At 42.9% G+C, this 27,238-nt stretch overlaps 1 protein-coding gene across 1 annotated transcript in view; it reads left to right on the top strand.

Annotated features, from left to right (window-relative positions):
* Positions 1–26,793, top strand: part of ARID3A (AT-rich interaction domain 3A) — a 51,899-nt gene extending 25,106 nt beyond the window's left edge. Inside the window, exons 3-8 of the mRNA XM_044284277.1 lie at positions 9,545–9,617; positions 12,944–13,127; positions 14,975–15,225; positions 15,325–15,585; positions 21,381–21,473; positions 26,528–26,793. Coding sequence (XP_044140212.1) covers positions 9,545–9,617; positions 12,944–13,127; positions 14,975–15,225; positions 15,325–15,585; positions 21,381–21,473; positions 26,528–26,676 — 1,011 coding nt within the window. The 3' untranslated portion in view covers positions 26,677–26,793. The remainder of the gene's footprint in view (positions 1–9,544; positions 9,618–12,943; positions 13,128–14,974; positions 15,226–15,324; positions 15,586–21,380; positions 21,474–26,527) is intronic.
* The last annotated feature ends 445 nt before the right edge of the window (positions 26,794–27,238 follow it).

Below are 27,238 nucleotides of genomic sequence, written 5' to 3'. Positions count from 1 at the left end.
TCACTACTTTTTCTTTTATATACTACTACTGTGTTTTGTGCTTTGCTAATAAGGATGTTGCCTATGCACGACTGATATCTCTGGACATGGAGAGCGAGCATTCATATTTATTTATTTTTTTAGGGAATTTTTATAACGCCCTTTGCGTCAAAAAGTCACAAAATAGGTCTTTTGAGGCTTTTTGGCATTAAGTGTTGTGACTTTTTTTCTGTTGCACCAGTTATGTAAAGTGGGTGGAAAAGTTGGTGCGGTGAGCTATATTAATTAGTTATGCTCCAGATTTATCACCGAGAGGGGGAAAAAAATATTGCACATCCCCTCAAGTAGGGGGATGGTGTGGAAAAAAAACGGAGGAGGTTTTGTAGACACGGGTTAGGTTTAAAGAGGCACTAAATTTAACGAACAGCGTAACATCTGATAAATTTGACACCTCTTCAAATATTACCCTCTTGATAAATTCCCCCCCTTTGTTTGTCTGCAGTACTTCCCTGTTTTACCTAGGGTGATGTGCTGACAGAAATGTTTTCTTTGTGCCTCATAAACAGTTAAACAGTTGGATCACCTGACAAACAAGCAGTTTGTCAGGTGATATAACAGGCCAGTTATGGGGACTGAGCATTTGTAGGAATGTTTGTTCCAGATTAATAGACAACCGATAATCCGCCTATGTAAATGGCGCTTACTTGCGGCATTACATTCATACAGATCTGTCCTTCCATACCTGTCATTAAGGACTTATTGGGGTAATTTATCAGACGGGTGTGAAGTAGAACTGGCTTAGTTGCCTACAGCAACCAATCAGATTCCACTTTTCATTTTGGAAAGCTCCTTTTGGAAAATGGAAGGAGGTATCTGGTTGCTACGGGCAACTAAGCCAGTTCTACTTTACACCAGTTTGATAAATGAACCCATGCCTCTTCAGTTTCTCCTGAAAACACAACTACTCCTATGGTCTAGAGGTCTACCAGGCTTTCTTGGGTAATTGGTTTACGTGGAGTTACATTTTAGTTTCCTCTCTTAAAGCCCCTTTCACACCAGCGAGTTTTTTGTGCGGGTGCAATGCATGACATGAATGCATAGCACCCGCACTGAATCCTGATTTCAAGGAGTCTGTGTACATGAGCCTTCCCCCCTCCCCCCCCCCCCCCACACACACATCAGTTGTTCTATATTCAGCATTTTTTACGCAGCCTTGGCCCCATAGAAGTGAATGGAGCTTCAGTGAAAAAAACGTATTTCATCCAGATGTAACCTGGCTGCAGTTCGGGTGCAATACGTTTTTCACTGATGGCTGCTAGATGTTGTTTCTAAACCACAAATCACATGCGTGAAAAAACATATTGCACTCGCGCGGAAAAAAAACGCACTGACTGAACTTGCTTGCAAAATGGTGTAAAATTCGCTGAACGCATCCAGACCTAATCAGTCAGGCTCGTGTGAAAGGGGCCTAAGGGTCCTCCCACACATGAATTTGACATGTATGATTTTATTTATTTATTTTTTTAAGCCATTTACCGGTGGGGTTTCTTCACCAACCTCACCACTTGAATAGGGAGTGGTGTGGGCAGGGTCACCCCCCCCCCCCCCCCCCAACACATTTTGCTGTCCTTTTACACCGGTTAACTGACATAAATGACATTTGAAATCTACTACAGGTACCAGCTGAAGTAGACTTCAATCTAGGTGCACAGACTGCTTGAGGATGCACCTAACTTATAACTAAGGCCGAATGCACATGGCCGTGGAACACTGCCGTGAGCGGTCCGTGGTATCCCGACCTGGCATCCTGCTGAGAGCAGGAGCGCACTGCGTCTTGGTTGCTATGCCGCCGTCCGCTTCAATGCCACCGCTGCAGTACCGTAATACACTCGTATAGATCATACGAGTGTATTACTGTAGTGCGGCGGCATGAAGCACATGGCGTCATAGCAACCAATGACTCCTTGCCAGGCCGGGATACCACGGACCGCTCACGGCCCTGTTCCATGGTTTTGTGCATTCGGCCTAAGTCTGAGGCTCATCATAAACTGGACACATGCTTCGGCCGGCAGCATGAGTGATATCAAAGCCTGGCATAAAATGCTGGTCTTTAGTGCCAAGACCGAGTGTCATGTATTGATGTTTTCTCCCATGGCTATTTTTAATTTTTTCACCTTCAGAACAGCATTCTGCATTTTTGAAAAGCAGCAGGAAAGGCAAAAATGCCAGTAGCAACATAAATGCAGGACACGCCAACCTGTGTGTGAAAACATCCTAACAGTCGGGTATCTTTTCTGGTCCGAACTTTTTGCTCCCCTGCCATATCTCTAGCCCCCCCCTGTCATTTAGCTGATGCTGCAGCAACTCATTAAATAATTAATCTTGGGAAGTGCTGTATAGCCATTCTCATCTTTTATTTATCCTGGCTTCAGAGGAGGGACAGGCCCTGCACACTCTGTACTCACTAAACACCTATCTGTGTTGTCAATGAAGTGGGCTCAGGATTGTGCATGGAAAGGTGTTTTTTGTTTAGTTTTTTTGCATGTTTTGCATGCCAGTTCGAAAACCAACTTTTGTCCCTTTTTTTTTTTTTTCTGTAATACATTTTCATGATGCGTGTTTTTTTTAAACACGGGGAAATGAAAGAGGAAATCTGTTTCACTTTTAATTTTTCAGGCTTTTCCTGTAAATGGTGCTGACATATTGGCACCCCTTACAGGGGGACAACCCCTGGGGCCTCACGGCAAAGCTTAAATGCACTTGCTAAAATCCAGCAGCTCCTGCAGTTTTCCCAGTGATCATGGAGGCAGGATTAAAAGCTGCTTCCTGAATTGCATACAGTAATGGGGAAGGCATGGACTGTAATAAATGATATCAGCCTTGTGTTTGTATGTGCAGGGAGGGGGGACCTGCTGTCACCGATTGCAGGCTCACTTCTGCTTCTGCACAGTCTCTATGCAGCTGCAGACTCCGCAAGGACGTTCATGGAACCTGCTTAGTTAACCTCAAGTAGTTAATTTTGGATAATTGCCATTTTTATATAAAATGACCACAAATAACATTTAGTTCCACAAGACCTCCTATTTTCACCTCCTAAATGAAGTCATGAGCTTATATGGGGAAAGATCATGATCTCAAATCAACTTCATGTGTTAATCTGATCACTATCTTTTTGCCATTTTACACTGGGAGGGGGGGATCTTAATGGGCGGTCAGAACAGTAATGGCTTTGCTTGAGCGACCTTTATAATTTCTATCCCTGTGCATTTCTTCTACCCAAGAGCTCTGACAGATCAAATCAACGTTAGGCCCAGGACACACATGAAATTATTTGCTGCGGTCACAGTGCCAAAATTTACTGTGGAGTTTTGGTATTCCTCAGCTAGATAAATGCCAAAAAAGTCAGCTTATTCTTAGAAACAATACTCTGTCCTACTTCTCCTTGACCTGTCCTCTGCCTTCGACACTGTTGACCACTCCCTTCTGTTGCAAACTCTCTCTTCTCTTGGCATCACTGACCTGGCACTCTCCTGGATCACATCCTACCTCACAGACCGGAGGTTTAGCGTCTCCCACTCCCGCACCACCTCCTCGTCTCCTACCGTCTTTGTTGGTGTCCCACAAGTAAGTCGGGACAGATCCATTTGGCTCAGTTTCGTCAGACGGAAATCAAAACGCTCCATTCAGAATGCATTGGGGCTAAACTGATCCGTTTTGGGCCGCTTGTGAGAGCACTGAAACGGATCTCACAAGCGGACCCAGAAACGCCAGTGTGAAAGTAGCCATAAGAACATGTCCACGTGGGAATGTAAACTGAGCATAAAAAAATCGGTGCAGAACTGTGCCAAAATCTGCACAAGTTAGTGGTGGTTTTGGCTGCAGGGTTGGCCGTGAGTTTCTCCCAGTGTCTCAAAGGGTGAAATCTGCAGGGAAAGTTGGCAACTAAGGTCAGCAGTGTTGTAGATGGAAATCCACACCGCAGTGTTTGTATGAGACCTGGTAAAATCTTAGGGCCCTTTCACACCTGCGTTATAGTCTTCCGGCATAGAGTTCCGTCGTCGGGGCTCTATGCCGGAAGAATACTGATCAGGATTTTCCTAATGCATTCTGAATGGACAGTCCGTCCTTCAGGATGCATCAGGATGTCTTCAGTTCCGGAACGGAACGTTTTTTGGCCGCAGCAAATAGCGCAGCATGCTGCGCTTTTTGCTCCGGCCAAAAATCCGGAACACTTGCCGCAAGGCCGGATCCGGAATGAATGCCCATTGAAAGGCATTGATCCGGATCCGGCCTTAAGCTAAACGTCGTTTCGGCGCATTGCCGGATGCGACGTTTAGCTTTTTCTCAATGGTTACCATGGCTGCCGGGACGCTAAAGTCCTGGCAGCCATGGTAAACTGTAGTGGGGAGCGGGGAGCAGCATACTTACCATCCGTGCGGCTCCCGGGGCGCTCCAGAGTGACGTCAGGGCGCCCCAGGCGCATGGATGACGTGATCGCATGGATCACATGATCCATGCGCATGGGGCGCTCTGACGTCATTCTGGAGCGCCCCGGGAGCCGCACGGATGGTAAGTATGCTGCTCCCCCGCTCCCCACTACTACTATGGCACCCAGGACTTTAATAGCGTCCTGGGTGCCATAGTAACACTGAAAGCATTTTGAAGACGGATCAGTCTTCAAATGCTTTCAGTACACTTGCGTTTTTTCCGGATCCGGCGTGTAATTCCGGCAAGTGGAGTACACGCCGGATCCGGACAATGCAAGTGTGAAAGAGGCCTTATCCACTTTGCTTCAGCAGTAACACACTGTGGTATCTCTACCCTCAGAATCCAAATGGAAAATATCCAGCATATCAGCCCCATGTGACATGCCTGTATAACATTGTGATCCCATGATCATTCATTCTCCCTCTGTTATTGAACAGTTGAATTTAGAATAACTAGCTCCAGCCCACCTGAATATAATCTACCCTGCACTCATTATGGACCGAGGATACATCTGTCAGCAGATTTGTACCTATGACACTGGCTGACCTGTTACATGTGCACTTGGCAGATGAAGGCATCTGTGTTGGCCCCATGTTCATAAGTGCCTGCTTTGCTGAGGAAAATTATGTTTTAATGTATGCAAATAAGGCTCTAGGAGCAACGGGGGCGTATCCGTTACACCTAGAGGCTATGTTTTCTGCAGCTGCCACACGCTCTCCACTTTGACAGGGCCTGGCAGGTGTGATTATGTTTGACAGACAGGCAGTGTAAGTTTGATAGGTCCCTTTTAATGACCACCAACTTTCTTTTGTCGTCGCTGCTTTAGAGGGAGCAGAGCACTTCTGTGAGCACTGCTGCGTTACCAATGAACTGTAACGGCTCCTGTTCTTGGAGCAGCCTTTCGCTCTACAGCCAGGATTGGCGGTAGCTCGAAGTTCAACTTTTTTAACCCTTTGATTGCTGCAGTCATGAATAAAGGGGACCCATTTATCTGATTGGAGGCTGTGTAAACCTTCTACAGTCTGCCCTGGTGACCTAGAATGTACCCCAGCAGTCATCTACAATACACCGTGCAATGCAGACGACATGCAGGTAAACTTTGAAGTACTAGCACCACAATCCCTTCAAACTGCTGATTGGCGGGTGTACCAGGAGTCAGACCCCCACCGATATGATACTGAAGGTCTATCTGGGGATAGTTCACCAATATTACGCCACAGCAGAACCACTTTCTCACTTTAGACAAAAAAGATACTGATGGCTGAATCTGGAGATTGTGATTCCCCCATTGTGGACAGGGCCTGATCTGGGGATGACTAGCTCTATATAGCGCTGCACAATATGTTGACATCTTCATACACATGGAGTACAGTACACGTCTTGCCATTTTTCTCTAAAAACAAATTTGCAGCATATTCCGTATATCAAATGTGAAAACAAATCTCATCTTTCAAGTGTCAAGCTAATCTGTGCTACATAAAACTAAGGCTACTTTATCACTGGCGTTTTGAATTCCGTTTGTGAGATCCATTTCAGGGATCTCAAATGGTTCAAAACAGATCAGTTCAGCCCCAATGCATTCTGAATGGACAAGGATCCGTTCAGAATGCATCAGTTTGGCTCCGTTTCGCCTCCATTCCGCTCTGAATGCGAACACTAAAACGCTGCCTGCAGCGTTTTCATGTCCACCTGGCGATGCAGAGTCAAACGGATCCGTCCCGACTTACAATGTAAGTCAGGACGGATCTGTTTTGACTTAGACTTTTTTTTTTTTTTTTAAAGAATAATGCAAACGGATCCGTTCTGAATGGATATAAGCATTTGCACTATAGGTGCGGATCCGTCTGTGCAGATACTAGACGGATCCGCACCTAACGCAGGTGTGAAAGTAGCCTAAGGGTACTTTTACACTGGCGTTTTGGCTTTCCGTTTGTGAGATCCGTTCAGGGCTCTCACAAGCGGTCCAAAACAGATCAGTTTTACCCTAATGCATTCTGAATGGATAAGGATCCGCTCAGAGTGCATCAGTTTGCCTCAGTTCAGTCTCCATTAAGCTTTGGAGACTGACACCATGCTGCTTGCATCGTTTTGGTGTCCGTCTGAAACTGAGCTAAACGGACCTGTCCTGACACACAATGTAAGTCATTGGGGACGGATCCGTTTTCACTGACACAATCTGGCACAATAGAAAACTGATCAGTTGCCCATTGACTTTCAATGGTGTTCAAGATGGATCCGTCTTGGCTATGTTAAAGATAATACAAACAGATCTGTTCTGAACAGATGCAGATTTCTGTACTATCTGAATGGATCCGTCTGGTTGGAGCCAGGGCTAATAGAAGTTTGTTTCGGTGGCCACCTGGCTAAGAATAAACTGCCTGCTGTGAGCCCCCCTCTCACTGTCATGGTTGTTGGCAGGCGAGGGATGTCTTATTGTTTAACCAGCAAATAGGTAATCTTGCTCTGTGGCCGCTGTGCATTGTGTGTCTCCCTGAGCCTTTCGAGGAAGGTTTATGGGAGCAGATGTTGGGAAGGAGTTAAACACACAGCGTAATCGTTGTTGGCAATCTTGTCATGTAAATGAGTACACTGATTCTGGCAGATTTGCACACTTTGCGTGGCTGCGTGCCAATTCCACGCACCACGTGTTCTGCTGGAGAGGTAAACACGGTTCTTACACAGCTGTATGTCATCATTGCAAATGTCGAGAATTTTTGTGCCTGTGATGGCGTTTTCTCCTCCGATATGGGACCTCGCCAAAGCTGTACACCCTGCGGGTTTATTACCCCTCTGACAGTTGCTGGATCTAGTCCAAGAGCCTTCTGTCTGACTCATTCATCCAGCCTGACTTTCATCTCCTCCTTTTACAGTAGCAGCAGATGTTGGGAACTTGTTAGCTTATTCCCAGAATCCCCGATATTGCTGAGAGGTTAAGCAGGGTGGACACGGTGTGTTTTTATTTTTTTTAAATTTGGGAATTTAAGTTTTATGGAAGGCAGGATGTATACATAAAATGAATGCTTTCTAAAGGTATTGAAAGGGGGGCATCAGTCACCTATAGTGTTCATTTCTTAAAAACAGGTACAGCTGTACTACATGGCGTTCTAGTATAGCAGTAGAACAATCGAAGAACTAGTACTACAGGTTAAACTTTTTTTTTTTTTGTCTACTGTAACCCTATTGACATGTTTACTGTGTTAGTCAGGAGCTTTCCCGGTATATACAAACCAAACATTCAGAGTATCTGGGGGAGAGAACTATATTCAGGCCATTACTATACCACGTCATGTAGGTCCACGACATCTGTACGTCGCACATATGAATTTGCGCACACGTGCTGGTGACATGCTTCTCACAGCATTGCCGACTTTGCGCTATGGAGTGTATTCAGATGTACTGGCCAGGTGATTAAATACCATTCATGGCTGCAGTGAGGATGAATTGCGTTGGTGGAAAATGGCACTTGTGATGGTGCTTTCTGGTATATAACAGAAGCGAGATGCGTTTCATGGCCCTGTAGCTGATGGTGGAAAAACAACTGCAGAGTGAAACTTGGGGGGGCGCTAGTGTTAGTGCAATAAAATCCTCTGGTAACACATGCGGATTTGGCGTGGAAACGCTGAGAAATGTGCACAAAAATCTGTGTGGAAATTCCATTTGTAAACCCACACCCTTAATGTGCCACGCTTGATCCCAGGCTGCTGCTTCCGGTCTGGTCCAAGTCCACTGCTTTTGTGCTGAAAATTAATCATTATCGGACGTTTTCTGAAATGTTCTTTCTAGATTATTGGATTCCAAATTAGTTATCTACTGTCAGATAAGCAGGACGTGATATTGCTCACAGGTTTGAGGTTGCTACATCTTTTCATATGTTCTAGCATTAATCATTGCTGCTCTGACGTTTTTATTTCGGGGCCTGTTCGTTGTAGTATAGTGCGCTTTCTGCAAAATCCAAAGCCGATTAGAAGCGTTATTGGCCTGTGAAATTCGGTCACTTTCTGTTTATGCATATTTCTAAATGCTCCAAATACCACTCCAGCATTTCTGGAGAGTATTTTTATGCCTTCCCATTTACTTCAGTGCAAAACGTGAGTGTAACTGCATTGTTAAAATGAGCACAGTGTGAACTATGGCATGTATTTCTACCCAACAATGGAGAGCGTCCTTCAGTAATTATTTTTATTTTTTTGTCATAATGCACAGCACATTTTGCTGTGTGAACATGGCCTAATGTGTGTGTTTTTTTTTTTTTTTTTTTTTTTTTTTTTTAAATGCTTGAACTTATTGAATCGTTTGAAATATAAGGCATTATTCTGTTTGAGCTAAGGATTATGGTCTTCGCTTCTGAGATATAAGTTCCTGTGAATCAGAGGCAGAAGTGCCCACAAACCCTCTATTCCCACATGTAAGTTCCTGTACGGTTACTGGAGATGAGCCCAGTAAGAAACCCTGCCATCTGTTAGGTCTGAGCGATGACTTGTCTTCACCTGCTTAGAACATAAAGAAGAAATAACCAGTTGTTTTAAGAAACACTCCTCCCCCCCCCCCCCCCCCCCATCTTGAAATGTGTTCACCCAAGCATAGAAAACTAGTACAATAGGGAATATAGGAGCTTTCCATACTGACCTTTGCAGTTTTTGCTTCAAAAATATACTTCTCTACAGTCTTTGAATTGCCATGGCTATGGAAAGTTGCCTTGGGAGTCAAAATGTTGGCTATTACAAGGTTATTCTATTGTTTCCCCACATCTGCCGACCCACCCTCTTCACCCTAGAGAATTGGGGTGTTAAATGCCAGTTCCATCAGCAGATGTGTGTGATCATGGGAGGTTTTAATAGCTTTACGTTCTTTTTCTCTTTGCTTTTATATTACATGTTTTAAAATCCTATATGAAGTTTGTGCATAGAAACCTGGAATTCCAAGCCAGCCTTGGGCTAGATGTAGCGTCCTTACCATGCGGCACAATGTTCTCTTTGTCGCTCTCTACCTATGTCTGTCTTGTCACAAAGCATGTTTGCTTCCTCTATTGAGCCTGGTGCGCCTTGGTTTTAATTTTGTATTTTTTTGTCTTTTGTAGCTTTATGAACTGGACGGTGACCCAAAAAGGAAAGAGTTTCTGGATGACTTATTCAGTTTCATGCAAAAGCGAGGTACGTACAATGCCCACATATCTTGTCCTATAATTTATACCAAGGTGTGAAAAAATGGCTGCTGTTTAGGGCTGAAAGGGGGAGGGGGTGCTGCAGAAATTCCAGGTGGGGGCTGGTGTTTGATCTAGATGGCCTCACTCACCTGGGAATGCTGCATTCCAACCCCAACCCGCCTTCAGCCCTCAGGGGGATTAGGCCTTATCAACAAAGCAATTAGTGGAATATGCAGGTCTACTAGCAAATGGGGAATTACTACTTTAACAACTTTTACATGCTTCCATTTGGGAGCTGTATGTGTGGAGATATTCTCTCAAAATAATGCTGGAACGTGCCAGAATGTGTGATAGAGATATATACATACATAGCTTGAGAGAGACCGCAACAAGCGGTTGAAACGTCGCGACTTGACACTGGGTGAATAAACCACACGTGTATTTTGATCTTATTGGAGTGCTGCTGGCTTTTTTTCTTTTGGCCCGATTTTGCCTGTTTGTATTGGCCTGATTTTGCACCCGTCCGACAGTGTCTTCATCTTCCATAGGCCTCATGCACACGACCGTTGTGTGCATCCGTGGCCGTTGTGCGTTTTTTTTCTTTTTCTTTTCTTTTCTTCTTCGCGGACCCATTGACTTTCAATGGGTCCGTGGAAAAATCGGAAAATGCACCGTTTTGCAGCCGCATCCGTGATCAGTGTTTCCTGTCCAAAAAATGACCTGTCCTATTTATTTGACGGACAACGGTTCACGGACCCATTCGGGTCAATGGGTCCGTGAAAAAACGCGGATGCACACAAGATTGGTGGCCGTAGGCTACTTTTACACAGACGGATCCGCAGATCCGTCTGCATAAAAGCTTTTTCAGAGCTGAGTTTTCACTTTGTGAAAACTCTGATCCGACAGTATATTCTAACACAGAGGCGTTCCCATGGTGATGGGGACGCTTCAGGTTAGAATATACTAAAAAAAACTGTGTACATGACTGCCTCCTGCTGCCTGGAGCTCCTCCTACTGGTAAGTGACAGATCATTAAGCAATGCGCCGCATAGACCTGTCACTTATCAGTAGGAGGAGCTCCCGACAGGACACAGTCATCGCAGCTCGCAGGTAAGTATAATGCTTCTACAAATTGCTAAGTAACCATGGCAACCGGGACTGCAGTAGCGTCCTGGTTGCCATGGTTGCCAATCGGAGCCCCAGCGATTAAACTGGGACTCTGATCGGTACTCTCCACTGGCCACCAATGAGTTAACTACAGGGGAGGGAGGGGGCCGGCCAATGAGTTAACTACGGTAAATAAATGGGCCGTCTACAGGCATCCAAGGACTTTCTAACAAGCAATGAGGCAAGAGAAATGCCTCTATGCAGTTGGTAGTACCACATTATCCGCTTCAGGGGCATTTAGGACCCTTTCACACGGGCGAGTTTTCCGTGTGGGTGCGATGCGTGCGGTGAACGTATTGCACCCGCACTGAATCCTGACCCATTCATTTCTATGGGGCTGTGCACATGAGCGGTGATTTTCACGTATCACTTTTGCGTTGAGTGAAAATCGCAGCATGCTCTATATTGTCCGATTTTTCACGCGACGCAGGCCCCATAGAAGTGAATGGGAAGCGTGAAAATCGCATAGCATCCGCAAGCAAGTACGGATGCGGTGCGATTTGCACGCATGGTTGCTAGGAGACTATCGGGATGGAGACCCGATCATTATTATTTTCCCTTATAACATGGTTATAAGGGAAAATAATAGCATTCTGAATACAGAATGCATAGTAAAACAGTGCTAGAGGGGTTAAATTTTTATTTATTTTATTAACTCGCCTTAGTCCACTTGATCGCGAAGCCGGCATCTCCTTGTGTCTCCTCTGCTGATGAACAGGACCTGGGGTGAGCTGCTCCATTAAATACAGGTTAAGGACCTTCGATGACGTCGCTCCAGTCATCACATGGTACGTCACATGATCTTTTACCATGGTGATTCACCATGGTAAAAGACCATGTGATGACCGGAGTGACGTCATCAAAGGTCCTTAACCGGTATTTAATGCAGCAGCTCACCCCAGGTCCTGTTCAGCGCAGAGGAGACACAAGGAGATGCTGGCTTCGCGATCAAGTGGACTAAGGTGAGTTAAATTTTTATTTTATTTTATTCTTTAACCCCTCTAGCGCTGTTTTACTATGCATTCTGTATTCAGAATGCTATTATTTTCCCTTATAAACCATGTTATAAGGGAAAATAATACAATCTTGAGAACATCAATCCCAAGCCCGAACTTCTGTGAAGAAGTTCGCGTTTGGGTACCAAACATGCGCGATTTTTCTCACGCGAGTGCAACGCATGACAATGTTTTGCACTCGCGCGGAAAAATCGCGCATTTTCCCGCAACGCACCCGGCTCTTATCCGGGCCAAAAAACTGACGCCCATGTGAAAGAGGCCTTAGACTGGCTGAGCGTTGAGTAGATAATCGTCAACAAGCATTGATAGTAAGGTTAGTTGGCAATAATCTGCCGGTGAAAAGGTGCTGCCCTTTACCTGATGAATGAGCAAACAGCTTGTTCATTGGGTAATATGATAGTTTGTGCGGTCACCTAAATCATCCTTTGCCAGCAGCCGATCGTGCCATATAAACTGCTTCTGCTGCCGGCAGAACAATGATTCAGTATGGTGACGAGTGATGGCATTAGCAATCTCTCCTTCCCATACTGTGGTGGAGATCACAGCATGTAATAGCAGAGGTCTCCTTCACTGACAAGCAGGCGATTGCCGGAAAGGAACACTTCCTTCCTGACAATCATCTACTCATCAAGCAGTGTAAAGGGGTCAATGAAGAAGCCATAATCGGATGCGTAAAACATTTTAGCTATGGTTGGGAGAAAAAATAAAAATGAATCTAACTTTTAAATGTCTAATCTGAGCAGTTTTAAAATGTTATTCAGATTTCTGCAGTTTGTTTTCTATAGTAAATCCTACACTGTACCGGTAGATTCATTTTTTTTATAACTAGGTTCCATGCATATGCTTTTTTGATTCACTAATTTGGCACTTGCATTGACAGCCCTGTGGATAGGAAATTGATTTTGCAGTATTTTTCATTATTTTTATTTAATTTTTTTTTGTGCCATTTTGACTACATTTTAGTCTAACCATGTCCAAAGTAATTGTCATGCTCTTTGAAACCATTGCCAAAGTGACAGATTTCTGAATGAAGATGATAAAAACTGAATACGTAGACCATTGTCATTTGTGGAATACCAGATGAAGCTGACATTGCATTGCTGACAATTTGTATAGAGCTACTAACTAACTTTCATGGTCTGTTTCCTAGGGACACCTGTGAACAGAATTCCGATAATGGCCAAGCAGGTCTTAGACTTGTACATGTTGTATGTCTTGGTGACTGAGAAGGGAGGGCTAGTAGAAGTAATCAATAAGAAGCTCTGGCGAGAGATCACCAAAGGCCTAAATCTGCCAACATCAATCACCAGTGCCGCCTTTACTCTGCGCACTCAGTAAGTGTATACTGTTAATTTTTACACTTGCAAAGAAAAGAGTAGGCCACGGCACTTGTTGGAGCCCTGCAAGGCCTTCATTCTGTGGATTTCCAGTGGTTCTGAGAGGTAAAGCCCCATCGATAAATATTGGTGGCCTATTCTTAGGACTCGCAAGCCAAAAATGAAGTAATCGATTATGGTAAAGACACATGCTGAGAGTAAAAGTTAACATGGTCAGCACCTGAAGAAAATGGCGTGGTTAACCAGAGACCCATAAAACATCCTGGTACAGTGATCCAGCACATGAGGCAACACTGTACACTTGGATTTCAGTGAAGTTATAAAGGGGGGGAATTAAGAAAGGAGGGGGGAAAAGCAAATGAGTCTAAAAAGTTGCTCCATCGATAAGTGATGCTATATTATATAAATGATAACATCAGAGGGTCACCACATGTTTCACGTTCTAGGTACCAGGTTGTGGATTTGAAAATGAGCCTTCACTGTATCATGAAAGAGTGCTGCCCAGATCAAGGGGAGTCATTTTCTGGTCCCTGGATCACAATGGTATTCCTTAGTGCCCACCCAACTAAACAGACCGCAAAGAGCTTTAGGGCCGCTTCACACGAGCGGATGCCGTGCGTGGCATCCGCTCCGTGAAAGAGTGCCAAGACCCGCTGCAGACTGCAGAGGCACGGAGCGGTAACATGACTGTTAATGCTCCGTGCCTCTCTGTGATCTCTTTACTACGAAATCACAGTTGTCACTGTGATTTCGTAGTAAAGAGATCACAGAGAGGCACGGAGCATTAACAGTCATGTTACCGCTCCGTGCCTCTGCAGTCTGCAGCGGGTCTTGGCACTCTTTCACGGAGCGGATGCCACGCACGGCATCCGCTCGTGTGAAGCGGCCCTTAAAGGCTAAAAAGTTGGTTAAGTGCATTTGGGTAAAGTTGTGAACTCCAGACCAGCGAGGTTAAATGGCATTGCAAAACCATAAACGAGAAGCAATATCTTGTGGACAGATCAGTGGAAGCATGAGTCTGAATGGTAGATACCCACTATCAAACAGATGAGATGTATGACCTGTGGAAGGTCAGCAGAACTAGATCCAAATATCTGGTTGATAGAAGTGTTTAAAGAGTAGTCCGTTCTCTTCAAAAGTTGTGGAATGTCCAAGACCGAGGGCCATGCCTTCAGTCCTGTGGAGCAAGCACGATAACCTAATGTAGAGTGTAGGGATTTATATATAGCAGTGATTTGCTTGTAGAATGGTTGAGAACCTCACTTAAGGCTGAGTCCCATTCAGCCTTGGAGAGAGAGCACTTAAAGGATATGTGTCACCACAAATATCTGCCAGTTAAAACCAGATGTCAAACATCTCCTTTCTTAAAAAAAATAAAAAAGTCATCAGAAAATTATATTATATTTCCTGAACATTATTTTGGGGGTGACCATCTTGCCTGAGCTGTTCTAAACAGCATTTACACAGCAAAAATTGCTTTATGGCAGCCCCATAGACACAATGGACAGAAGGGGACCCTATTGATTTACATGTGAGTGCCAGGTCATTGTACAAGAAAAGTAGAAATGATATATATAATTTTTTTTTTTTTTACAAAGTTGATGCCAGGCCTTCCATGATGACATTAAAGGGGTTTCCAATATCATATAGCTTTTTAAAATACCCTTACTCTGCAACAACTATCGCTTTTTTTTTTTTTTTTATATATATATAGTTTGGTCTACCCTATTTTTTGTATTTTTTTTTTTTATTTTTTTTACATTTTTTTTTTACATTTTTCTCCTGTTTCTTTTGCAAAATGACTTCAGACACAAGTGCTATAACTATACAATTATTCTCTGCAGATACATGAAGTATTTATATCCCTATGAATGTGAGAAGAGAGGCCTTAGCAATCCTAATGAACTGCAGGCCGCTATAGACAGTAACCGCCGAGAAGGGCGCAGACAGAGCTTTGGGGGCTCCCTCTTTACATATTCCCCTAGTGGAGCTCCAAATATGCTTTCTTCACCAAAGATTCAGATGCCTGCCATGGGGCTAGGAGGAGCGGTCACAAATGGAAGCCCTTTAACCACCATGCAGAAGATAAAGAAGGGTGAGTGCGAATGAGCCTGTTTTAGCCCGGTAATATGTTGTTTGGAAATGCTTCAAATACAAGATTCTCTTGAACTTATTTATATTTTTCCCTCTCTAGAAGAGGACTCCCCTTTGTCCTTGACTGTGCCATCACGGATACCAGTCACATTGGCAGGGCACTCTATGGTGGCAGCTCAAGTGGCTGCTCAGGCAGCTGCTCTGGAACAGCTCAGAGAAAAGCTAGAGTCTGGGGAGCCCCCTGAGAAAAAGTTGACATTGGGAACTGACGAGCAGCAGCGCTTGGTGCAGCGAGCAATCCAGCAAAACCTCTTGGCAATGACCACACAGTTTCCCATGAACATCCGCATTAACAGCCAAGGTAGTTTACTGTTGACATAAAAATTGACGATCTGACTGTACTAGATCGATTACAATGCTATTCAATACTAAGACAATTGTGTCTGACATAAAATTTTTTGTATTTTTCTATTAGAAACAAAACTAATGTTTGTTGATTGTGTTATGCAGGTCATATATCTTACATATCGCATATTAGTCTGGTACAGAAAATGTGTTTCGTAGCTTTTAACATTGCTTTTTTCTCACTCTAAATAGGAATCCACAAAGACTCTAATTAGTGGGTATACCTTCACCATGCAAATCAGCTTTGGTACAGTAGAAGGAAAACAGTTTCTGTAAAGCCACCTATAGGTAGCTAGCTACTCCATAAGTCTCCATCCAAGAGCATTGAAACATGACTAGACTTTAGCTAAGCCAGAGTCTTCTCCAAAAGGAAAAGTGAGCCCTTTATAGACAGCTGTATGGATATTGATTGTAATCAGTACAAATCAGGTTATTGATGGCTTTAGAGAGACACAGTGCTCTCTTGTAAAAGGTATGCAAAGTAGCTCTCCTCCAGAAAGAAGAAAATGGTCTTTCAAAGCCACCAGTGCCCTCCTATGTAGAAAGGAGACTCTGACTTGGCTTCGTGTTTTAAGGCAAAAGGCTGGATATTGATTTGGAGCAAGGGGTGTACAACCTGCAGCCCAGTGCCACATGCGGCCATTGACCACTTGCTATTCATCCCCAACCATCCATCTAGTCATCCATCTGCTGGTACCTGGTGCACTTTGTGTTTAGCTCTAAGATCCCCATAGACCTGCACAGTGGGAGTCTCCTGGCCCCTAAATGGAACTCTAGAAAGGATAAGAGGTGGATAGGTGGTCATTCATTGCATTTTATCGGAATAATGAAGCATTCTGCAGTTTCAGAAACTTGCTGGAGAACGCAATATGCATGCTTAGCCCCCTCCTTTCTGGAGTGTGAATGTGGGAGAAGGGGGGTGGGGGGAGAGTTTTGGAAGTGGAACTGGCACTTATCAGACATTATGGCACATTATTTAGTCATAAATGTCTTAGATTTTAAGGGGTAATTAACCCCCTTAAGGACCCGCACGTACATGTACGGCGCTGGTGGCGCCGTACATGTATGGCGGGCTGATCGGGCAGGAGCTGCGCCCGCCCGATCAGCAGCACGGACCCGACAGTTACTGACAGCCGGACCCCTGCTGCATACGCCAGCATCTGTGAAAACACTGATGCGGCGTGTTAACCCCGTGTATGCCACGGTCAAGGCTGACCGTAGACTGCAGAGGCTTCGCGCAGGGTGCCTGTTGCCCTCCACTTCCCCATCAGGTCCCAGTTTTCATAATAAAAATATATATAATTTCCCAAAATAAAACACACAATTGTAAAAAAGAAAACCAGATATATTGGGTATTGCCGCATCCGTAAAGACCATCTCTACAAAAATGACATGATCCACCCCCCTCATTTTTTATTTATTTTTTTGTCACCTTACATCACAAAAAGTGCAACACCGAGCGATCAAAAAAGGCGTATGCCCCCCCCAAAATAGTACCAATCACTCACCTTATCCAGCAAAAAATGAGCCCCTACAAAAAAATAACAAAACTATGGCTCTCCGAATATGGAGACGCTAAAACATGACTTTATTTATTTTTTTCAAAAATGCTGTTATTGTGTAAAACTTAAATAAATAAAAGTATACATACTGGGTATTGCCGCATCCGTAAGAACCTGCTGTATAAAAATATCACAAACTAACTCATCAGGTGAACACTGTAAAAGAAAAATAATAAAAACTGTGTAAAAAAACTTTTTTTTTTTTTTTTGTCACCTTGCATCATTAAAAGTGTAATACCAAGCGATCAAGTCATATGCACCCTAAAATAGTACCAATCAAACCGCCATCTCATTCCTAAAAAAAATTGGCTTTCAGAATATGGAGACACAAAAAATTCATTTCACATAATAAAACGTATATATTTTTTATTTTTATTTTTTTACTGAAATAAGCAACCAATAAAAGTAATCATATTTGGTATTGTGGCATCCGTAACAACCTGCTCTATAAAAATACCACATGATCTAACCTGTCAGATAAAAACCTGTGCCAACTGTGTTAATAAAAACTGTGCCAAAAAAGCCATTTGTTACCTTGCCTCACAAAAAGTGTAATATACAGCAACCAAAAATCAAATGTACCCTAAAATTTGTACCAACCAAACTGCCATCTTATCCCGTAGTTTTTAGTTTTTTTTAAGTTTCTACTCTAGGGGTGCATCAGGGGGTCTTCAAATGTGACACGGCAACTTAAAATTTTCCCAGTCAAATCTGCCTTCCAAAAACCATATGGCGTTCCTTTTTATTCTGCGCCCTGCCGTGTACCCGTACAGCAGTTTACAACCACGTATAGGGGTGTTTCTGTAAACTACAGAATCGGGGCAATAAATATTGAGTTTTGTTTGGCTGTTAACCCTTGCTTTGTTAGTGGGGAAAAAAATTGATTAAAATGGAAAATCTGCCAAAAAAGTGAAATTCTGAAATTTCATCTCCATTTTCCTTTAATTCTTGTAGAACATCTAAAGGTTTAACAAAGTTTGTAAAATCAGTTTTGAATACCTTGAGGGGTGTAGTTTCTAAAATGGGGCCATTAATGGGTGGTTTCTAATATGTAAGCCCCACAAAATGACTTCAGACCTGAACTGGTCCTTTAAAAATTGGGTTTTGGAAATTTTCTTAAAAATGTTAAGACTTGCTTCTAAGGCCCCTTTCACATGGGCGAGTCTTCCGCGCGGGTGCAATGCGTGAGGTGAACGCATTGCACCCACACTGAATCCGCACCAATTCATTTCTATGGGTCTATGCACATGAGCGGTGATTTTCACGCATCACTTATGTGTTGTTTAAAAATCGCAGCATGCTCTATATTGTGCGTTTATCACGCAACGCAGGCCCCAAAGAAGTGAATGGGGCTGCATGAAAATCGCAAGCAAGTACGGATGTGGTGCGATTTTCACACACAGTTGCTAGGAGACGATTGGGATGGAGACCCGATTATTTATTATTTTCCCTTATAACATGGTTATAAGGGAAAATAATAGCATTCTGAATACAGAATGCATAGTACAATAGCGCTGGAGGGGTTTAAAAAATAAATAAAATTAACTTGCCTTAATCCACTTGCTTGCGCAGCCGGCATCTCTTCTGTCGTCTTCTTTGCTGTGTGCAGGAAAAGGACCTGTGGTGATGTCACTCCGGTCATCACATGGTCCATCACCATGGTAAAAGATCATGTAATGACCAGAGTGATGTCGCCACAGGTCCTTTTCCTGTATACAGCAAAGAAGAAGACAGACATGCTGGCTGCGCGAGCAAGTGGATTAAGGCGAGGTAAATTTTCTCCCGTACGTGCAAAACGCATTACAATGTTTTGCACTCGCGCGGAAAAATCGCGCATGTTACTGCAACGCACCCGCACCTTTTCACGCAACGCCCGTGTAAAACCAGCCTAAGCCTTGTAATGTCCCTAAAAAAGAAAATGTAATTTACAAAATGATCCAAACATGAAGTAGACATGTGGGGAATGTAAAGTAATAACTATTTTAGGAGGTATCTCTATCTGTTTTAAAAGCAGAGAGATTAAAATTTTGAAAATTTAGATTTTTTTTTAAATCTTGGGTATATATATATATATATATATATATATATATATATATATATATATATATATATATATATATATATATATATATATTTTATTATATTATTATTATTAAAAATTAAATATTTTGACTCCAATTTACGCCGGTCATGAAGTACAATATGTGATGAGAAAACATTCTCAGGATGGTTTGGATAAGTAAAAGCGTTTTAAAGATTATCACCACATAAAGTGACACATGTCAGCTATGCAAAGTGTCATGGTCCTTAAGGTGAAAAGTGGCAGGGTCCTCAAGGGGTTAAACCTTTGTAAGAAAACAGGAATAACGGAAGCGCTGCTTCCTCTTCAACTTTCATCTGGACTCTCCTATATGGATCCCATATATTTTCTATGGCAGAGCCGATGAAAGTTGAAGAGGCAGACTGCTCTGATTAGAGCTTTTTCCCCCGTGTTTTTTCCAGAGGTTTATTGTTCTTAGGACTGCTTCAGTTGGATAATGTGGCCGTTGGACCAGAAATATTTGTGCATCCCTGCTACATATAGCTCACTTTAAGTATCCACCATCACTTGCACCAGTGATGGCTAACCTCCGGCACTCCAGCTGTGGTGAAAGGACTCTGAGCATGCTCTATTCATTTCTATGGAGTTCTGAGAACAGCCATCTTTGGAGTTGTAGTTTTACCACAGCTGGAGTGTCAGAGGTCAGCCATCACAGACTTACACCGTTCTGCATAGAGAAAAACGGTAGCCCTCTAAAAGCTACATCCGTCAATTTCTACTGCCCAGATTATCATGTCGGGTCAAAGTGTTCGGAGATGGCTAGAAAGATGATGATAACGATCTAGAATATACTGTGTGTGTTTGGTAGTATGATGGTTCAGAAGCTGGCAGTGTGGTAAGCTGGTATATCTGTGTTCACAGAGCAAGCTTATATATGGGAGGATCGGGAGTCATGGCTGTTGGCAAAACAATTGTTTGCCCAAGAGTTTTTGTGTATGCCCCAGATAAACTGTATATGATATAGCCCCTAGTGTGTGTCATAAGAAAATAGTTTTTGGCCCCAATGGGGACAGGGACTCATGTGACTTTGTTTATTAAAACACTTGTACAATAAAGCAGTGCAACAGTACAAACTATCGTGTATTTTGTCATTAAGGTATTATTAGACATAAAAAATGATGGAGAGTAGGTGTCTGAAACAATCAGGATTACCCACCATGTTTACAAAGCGGTAAGGTGTCATTTTTATGAGGCGGTCGGTCTGACCAACACGATAAATTTAAACTAGTAAACGTACACTGGAGACAAGACGGGAACAGTAGGTTGGTGGGGGGAATTGCAGAGCCCATCATTAATCCGAGTGAGTGAATATTTACGTGAACACATCATTGGCCAACCAAACCGAGAAACGTGAAGAAATGCACAATTGGAGCCATGGCTCCCATGCCTTAGTGTAAACAGATCCCGGGACTCATGTGACTTAGGCCTCATGCACGCGACCGTTGTTGTGTCCGTTGTTCCATTTTCCGTGATTTTCTGCGGACCCATTGACTTTCAATGGGTCCATGGAAAACTCTGCTAATGCACAGTTTGTCATCCGCATCTGTGATCAGTGTTTCCTGTCCTATTTTTTTTTTTTTCCACGGACAACGGTTCACGGACCCATTCAAGTCAATGGGTCCGTGAAAAAACACGGAGGCACACAAGATTGTCGTCCGGGTCCGTTTTTTTTTTTTTTTTTTTTCCTATCCTTTGCATGGCAAACGTGACTTAGATTTTTTTTTTTTTTTTTTTTTTTTTTTTTTTATACTTTCCTTCATGTCTGGAGATCCTCCAAAAATAAAGGAAGACACACGGAAACAAAAACTGACACTGATCACGTAACAACGGAACCCCTTTTTGCGGACTGCAAAAAAATACTGTTGTGTACATGAGGCCTTATGATGTGAGTGATTACAACCTGTGTAGAGTACTGCAGAATAGTTTTTTTTATAAAATTGGTGATTGCCATCAGTTATGACAAACCCAGGCTTGGCCAGTTCATAAAGTGGAAATGTAGAAACTCCACAGAAAACTGCACATGGTATGAATAAATGTCTGGTTTCTGAAGGTACGATAAAGCCTCTTCCTGTTCATTTGTTTTTTCAGCTGAAGGTAGACAGGACTCTGCTGTTAACCTTACTACCAATGGCACTAACAGTATTAGCATGTCGGTGGAACTGAACGGTATCGTATACACTGGTAGGTTTTTGCTTTGTTTTTTACCATGTCTTCCCTCAACCCGTTTGTGGATTGTACCAGTCAGAATTTTATTCACTTAGCCCTTATTCACACATTAAGAATTTCCATCAGTGATTCTGAGCCAAAACCAGATACGGGTCAAAAACACAGAACTAGTGGAAATCTTTTGATTGTACCTGATCTCTGTGGAGGCTACTCTCCTGCGTGTGGCTCAAAATAACTGACCAAACACTGACCTGTGAATTAAGCCCTAGCCAATGACCTGCCAGCATTCACTTCTTGGACTGTTCATGTGAGAAGTGTGCTTGCTTAGCTATTCAACCTTCTCAGGATCAGAATCCAACTGTTTCACAGCCGTTTGCAAGTTGAGTGTCTAAATGTAACCATGTTGGATAGAGGTGACATCTATATTAATGTAAGTAGTTAGACTGAACATGCCTGTGCATTCATTCCCTTTGCTTTGATCTTATATCAAGATGATCTTGTTCCTGAGACTAATGCCTATGTTAATTTGATCCTATTGTCGGGAACAAATTCTACGAAAACTCGTTCCTAATATTTGTCCCATGCAAATGTTCCACTAATGTGGTGATTTATGCAGCACATAAAAAGCTTGTTTTTCGTCAGTCCGTCACCCTTCTTTAACAGGGGTGTGGTGTCGACAAACAATGAAACGATATGCGTACAAATGATTTACTATGATCGTTTAAACAGAGGGGATGATTGCTTCATGCAAATGTGGCTTAAAGGGGTTGTCACTTCAGCAAGTAGCATTAATCATGTAAAGAAAGTTAATACAAGGCGCTTACTAATATATTGTTATTGATATTGCTTCCTTTGCTGGCGGGATTCATCTTTCCATCACATTATACACTGCTCGTTTCCATGGTTACAGACCACCCTGCAATCCATCAGTGGTGGTCATGCTTGCACAATATAGGAAAAAACTCTAGCCTATGTGCACTCCCACGGTCCCGGCCACCAGAGAGGCTGATGCTTTTTCATATAGTGTGCAAGCAGGACCACCACTGATGGATGGACAATCACAATACATTAGTTTCTTGTATTAACTTTCTCTACATGATAAATGTCACTTACTGAAGTGAGACAACCCCTTAAAGCGAGTGGTGGTGGTGGGGGGGGGGGTTGTTCCCCATTGCCCCTCCGTATCGGCTTGTGTAAATGGATCCCAAGTTGTAACGTGCTCTGTTTTACTTAGGCTTTAGAGATCACATTTAAATTGCATATATAGAAGGGGTTTTCTGTGATTTTTGATGGTCTATCCTCAGAATAGGCCATCAGTATCTGATTGGTGAGGGTCCTACTCCCGACACCCCTGCCAATCAGCTGTATAAAGAGGCTGAGGCACTGATTGAGCACTTATGGGGTCATTTATCAAACTGGTGTAAAGTGGTAATTGCCTATAGCAACAAATCAGATTTCACCTTTCGTTTTTCAAAAGGAGCAGTCAAAAATGAAAGGTGGAATCTGATTGTTTATCGGAAGCTAAGCCAATTCTACTTTACACCAGTTTGATAAATGACCCCATTAGTCCTCACCTTCATCAATCACATGGCCTAGGTACAGTTCAGTCCCATTCAAGTGTTAGAGGCTGAGCTGCAGTAGCATGGCCGATGTACAAGGGACAGCTCTGTGCATTGTAATCTGTGAGGCCAGGGAGCTTCGGTGAGTCCCGCTGCTTCATTGAACAGCTGATTGGCGGGGTGCTGGGGTCAGACACCTGTCTGTCTCATATTGATACATACATAGAACTAGAAGTAACAGCACATTGCTTACTGCACAAAGACTCAAAAATATGTTGGGCCCATCTTCTAACAGACAGTGCCTAATCAAACACATTTTTTGCTTCAGGGACCTTTTGGACCCGGGAAATTAAATATTTCAATTCAGTAGCCTGAGGCTAATGGGTTCGAGTTAGTGGTCAGAATTAAAAGTAACATTTATTTGTTTTAGTTTAAGAAAGTGTCAAACCGAAAGAGGAAAATTTAAAATGAGCTACGGCTGGGCTCTGTCGCTAGGATACTACATCAAATCCTACTAATTCTCCAATCGGAGTACTATATTTCAGGTGTACTGATATGGGGGGCAGCCTAAGAGATATTGTGCATACCTCCCAGGCTACAGTATGAAACTTCTTGATTCACTATTGCAGCAAACGTTTGCCCCTATATGTTGTCTGTCAATGTCTGGGGATAGTAGGTATTGTTTAAAGACATCAACCTTCTGGCTACTTGCCGATTTGCTGTTAGGATCTTGACTACATATGCCTATACTTTGTGATTAATGGGGGCTGTTGTCCGGTGCCTGCAATTCTATCCCTATGCTTGCTACTCTTCCCCTATGAGTACTTTACCCTGTCGCCTGTGTCCACATGCTATGTCTGCAGCGCACAAAGATGCGGACATGTCACAGCCAGCCGTACTATTTAAAAACTAAATTGCAGCTCCCCCGACATATTTCGCCTTAGGGCCCCTTTCACACGCGCGTTGCGGAAACATGTGCGGTTGCGTTGCGGGGGAACACCCGTGAATTTTCCGCGCGAGTGCAAAACATTGTAATGCGTTTTGCACTCGCGTGAAAAAAATCGCGCATGTTTGGTACCCGAACTTCTTCACAGAAGTTCAGGTTTGGGATCGGGGTTCTGTAGATTGTATTATTTTCCCTTATAACATGGTTATAAGGGAAAATAATAGCATTCTGAATACAGAATGCATTGTACAATAGCGCTGGAGGGGTTAAAAAATAATAATTATTTAACTCGCCTTAGTCCACTTGTTCGCGCAGGCCGGCATCTCCTTCTGTCTTCATCTTAGCTTTTTGTAGCAACAAGGACCTTTTGGTGACGTCAGTCATCACATGATCCATCACCATGGTAAAAGATCATGTGATGACCAGAGTGACGTCATCACAGGTCCTGTTCATGTAATTAATGCTCACCCCAGGTCCTGTTCAGCAAAGGATGCCAGGCTACGCAAACAAGTGGACTAAGGTGAGTTAAATAAATAAATATATATATATATTTTAACCCCTCCAGTGCTTTTTGACTATGCATTCTGTATTCAGAATGCTATTATTTTCCCTTATAACCATGTTATAAGGGAAAATAATAATGATCGGGTCTCCGTCCCGATCGTCTCCTAGCAACCGTGCGTGAAAATCGCTCCGCACTTGCTTGCGGATGCTTGTGATTTTCACGCAACCCCATTAATTTCTATGGGGCCTGCGTTACGTGAAAAACGCAGAATATAGATATAGATTTTCAACGCATAAGTGATGCGTGAAAATCACCGCTCATGTGAACAGCCCCATAGAAATGAATGGGTCGGTATTCAGTGCGGGTGCAATGCGTTCAACTCGCGCATCGCATCCGCGTGGAATACTCGCGCGTGTGAAAGGGGCCTAACTGTGGCATCCTCAGGGGAAATGGATCTATAAACTAGGTTGATAGTAGCTCCCTTTCCCCTGAGGACGCCACAGTTGTGACGGGCTCAGATGGTTTTGTAAAAAATGCATTTGCCAAGTATCTCTCTTTATAAATAAGCGTAGTATTAGCACTGTAATATTTTTTTGTGACTATGGCATTATTGTACTTTATCTGGTTTGCAGGGTGCTGCTGCATTCCTCCTTTTTTCCTCTGCTTTAGAACTAATACACGGGGAATACAGGTAGTTACTAAGACTTGTCAGGAGAGTTTACAGCTCATCTTTTAGTTAGAGAAGTGTTAGCATCATTAAAACTAAAGCTCCATCTTGGTTCTCCATTGTGACATACATATGTCCTCTATTAATGTTTGGAGTGGGGAGGATGTCTCCAGTTCAGGACACTCTGGAGGGCTTGGAGCCACCATGGTCACCCATTTATTTCACTGTGTGACATGTAATTCTTCCCCAAGACAGATCTTACACTTAAAGGGTTTCAGTTGTCAGACAGGAAAAATTATTTTTAAAGGGAACCTGACATCTCAGATATGCAACTTTAGCTGTCCACAGTACTTTATTCATGTGCTTAATGCGCTCTGGAAGCAGTTCTTGTTGTGGTATTCTTACTAGTAAATATGCGGAAAATGCACTTTTAATTATCTTCCCGTTGAATGGAAATGAATTTGTTCAAGTCAAGGAGGCGACGGTTTACTCCTGAATCAAGGTTTCCCCGCTCTTCTTCTGTAGCTTGATTGACGTTCTCTCGGGCAGGGAACATTATCACCAGGTCTCATTAGATGCCACACAGGCTCCATCAATCAAGCTACAGGAGGCAGGGGTGACTGAAAACCTTGACTCGGAGGAGTAAACTGCCTGCTTCATTGACTTGAATGGACTCCACACAACAGGAAGAAGATTAAAAGTGCATTTACTAGTTAGAATACCACAACAAGAACTGCTTCCAGAGCCCCTTAAAGGGAACCTGTCATGTGGATATTTGATTATAATCTAATTATATACAATCATCAACTACTAAAAAGTACCTTAGATGTATTCACTTACTGGTGTGACAGATGGTTACCTCATAATATACACACAAAGATGCCGCATGCTAATGAGCTGATTTGAGTCCAGCGTGATATCATTGAGTCCAGCGTATATTTATTTAATTCAGAGCTATAGCCACTCCCCTGCCCACCTGCTGCTGATTCATATGGAAACAAACTGTCATTCAGCAGCAGGTGGGCGGGGAGAGTCAGGAGCTCATGAATATTCAGGACCCATCGTTATCAGGTGGAGCTTTTCAATACAAGATGTTGGCAGATTGACTCGGTCAATTAAAGAAAGTGACCCAGCATTTTGCTAAAAGAATCAGTCACTTATTTATGTTGCCCTTAGTTAGGACACCATAAAACTGGTGACAGGTTCCCTTTAAGCGCCTGACTGTGGAGAACTAAAGGGGTTTTCCAGGATTGTCCACCATCTTATTGCTAAGAATCAGTTTATTTCTTTGAATGCTAGAATTGTGTGATAATATGGGTGTTTTGGGGTCTTAATCGAACGCAAGTGAAAACTTTTTTTATATTTCATCGCATTTTTATTTTATTTTTTTAGGGGTCTTGTTTGCTCAACCTCCTACCTCAACATCTGGAATCGGCAAAGGAAATGTTACCAGGACAGCAAGTGTGGGAGGGACCAGTAGCACATCAGTGGCTCCATCTTCGACTCCCCATGTTACCGGTTCTAACAGCTCTTCACCCTGACATTTCCGCCAAATCCAGTACAGCTGAAGCCAAAAAAAAAAAAAAATCACTCTGTTTCACACTCAGGTTTATTACTCCTTGTCTGTGGGAACCTCCGGAATGCATTGATGGGTTCAGATGGGGTTCAGGTTGAGCCAGTATAGAGTTAGAATTAACTCTATGGAAAAAAAAAAACCTCATATACCTCATTTCTTGCACTGCAACAATACATAAATTTTCTTTCAGATACCTCCAAATACAGAAAAGAAAAACCAAAAACCCTCATCCCAACTTTGCTCTCTGGAACCCACATACATTTTTATTTTTTTAATGGCTGCAAACCACAAAAATCTATGAAATTTAAAGAGGGTTTTTGTGTACATGCCTTTTTATTCTTAAAGGAAGGACGAAAAATGTAAACTTCTAAAGAAATCTATATAAAAAAAATATATATATATATAAATATTGCTGTATTCCTGGCGCTGGACTTCTATGGGGCAGAGAATATCTACACGATGGGATGTGCCTGCTTCTCCTTCACAGGCTTGTATCTAGTCATTCCCACCCTTCAAGCTCTGGAATG

Source organism: Bufo gargarizans, chromosome 1 (assembly GCF_014858855.1).
Source record: "Bufo gargarizans isolate SCDJY-AF-19 chromosome 1, ASM1485885v1, whole genome shotgun sequence".
In the NCBI taxonomy this organism is placed as follows: domain Eukaryota; kingdom Metazoa; phylum Chordata; class Amphibia; order Anura; family Bufonidae; genus Bufo; species Bufo gargarizans.
This window is presented reverse-complemented; position numbering and strand designations above follow the sequence as displayed.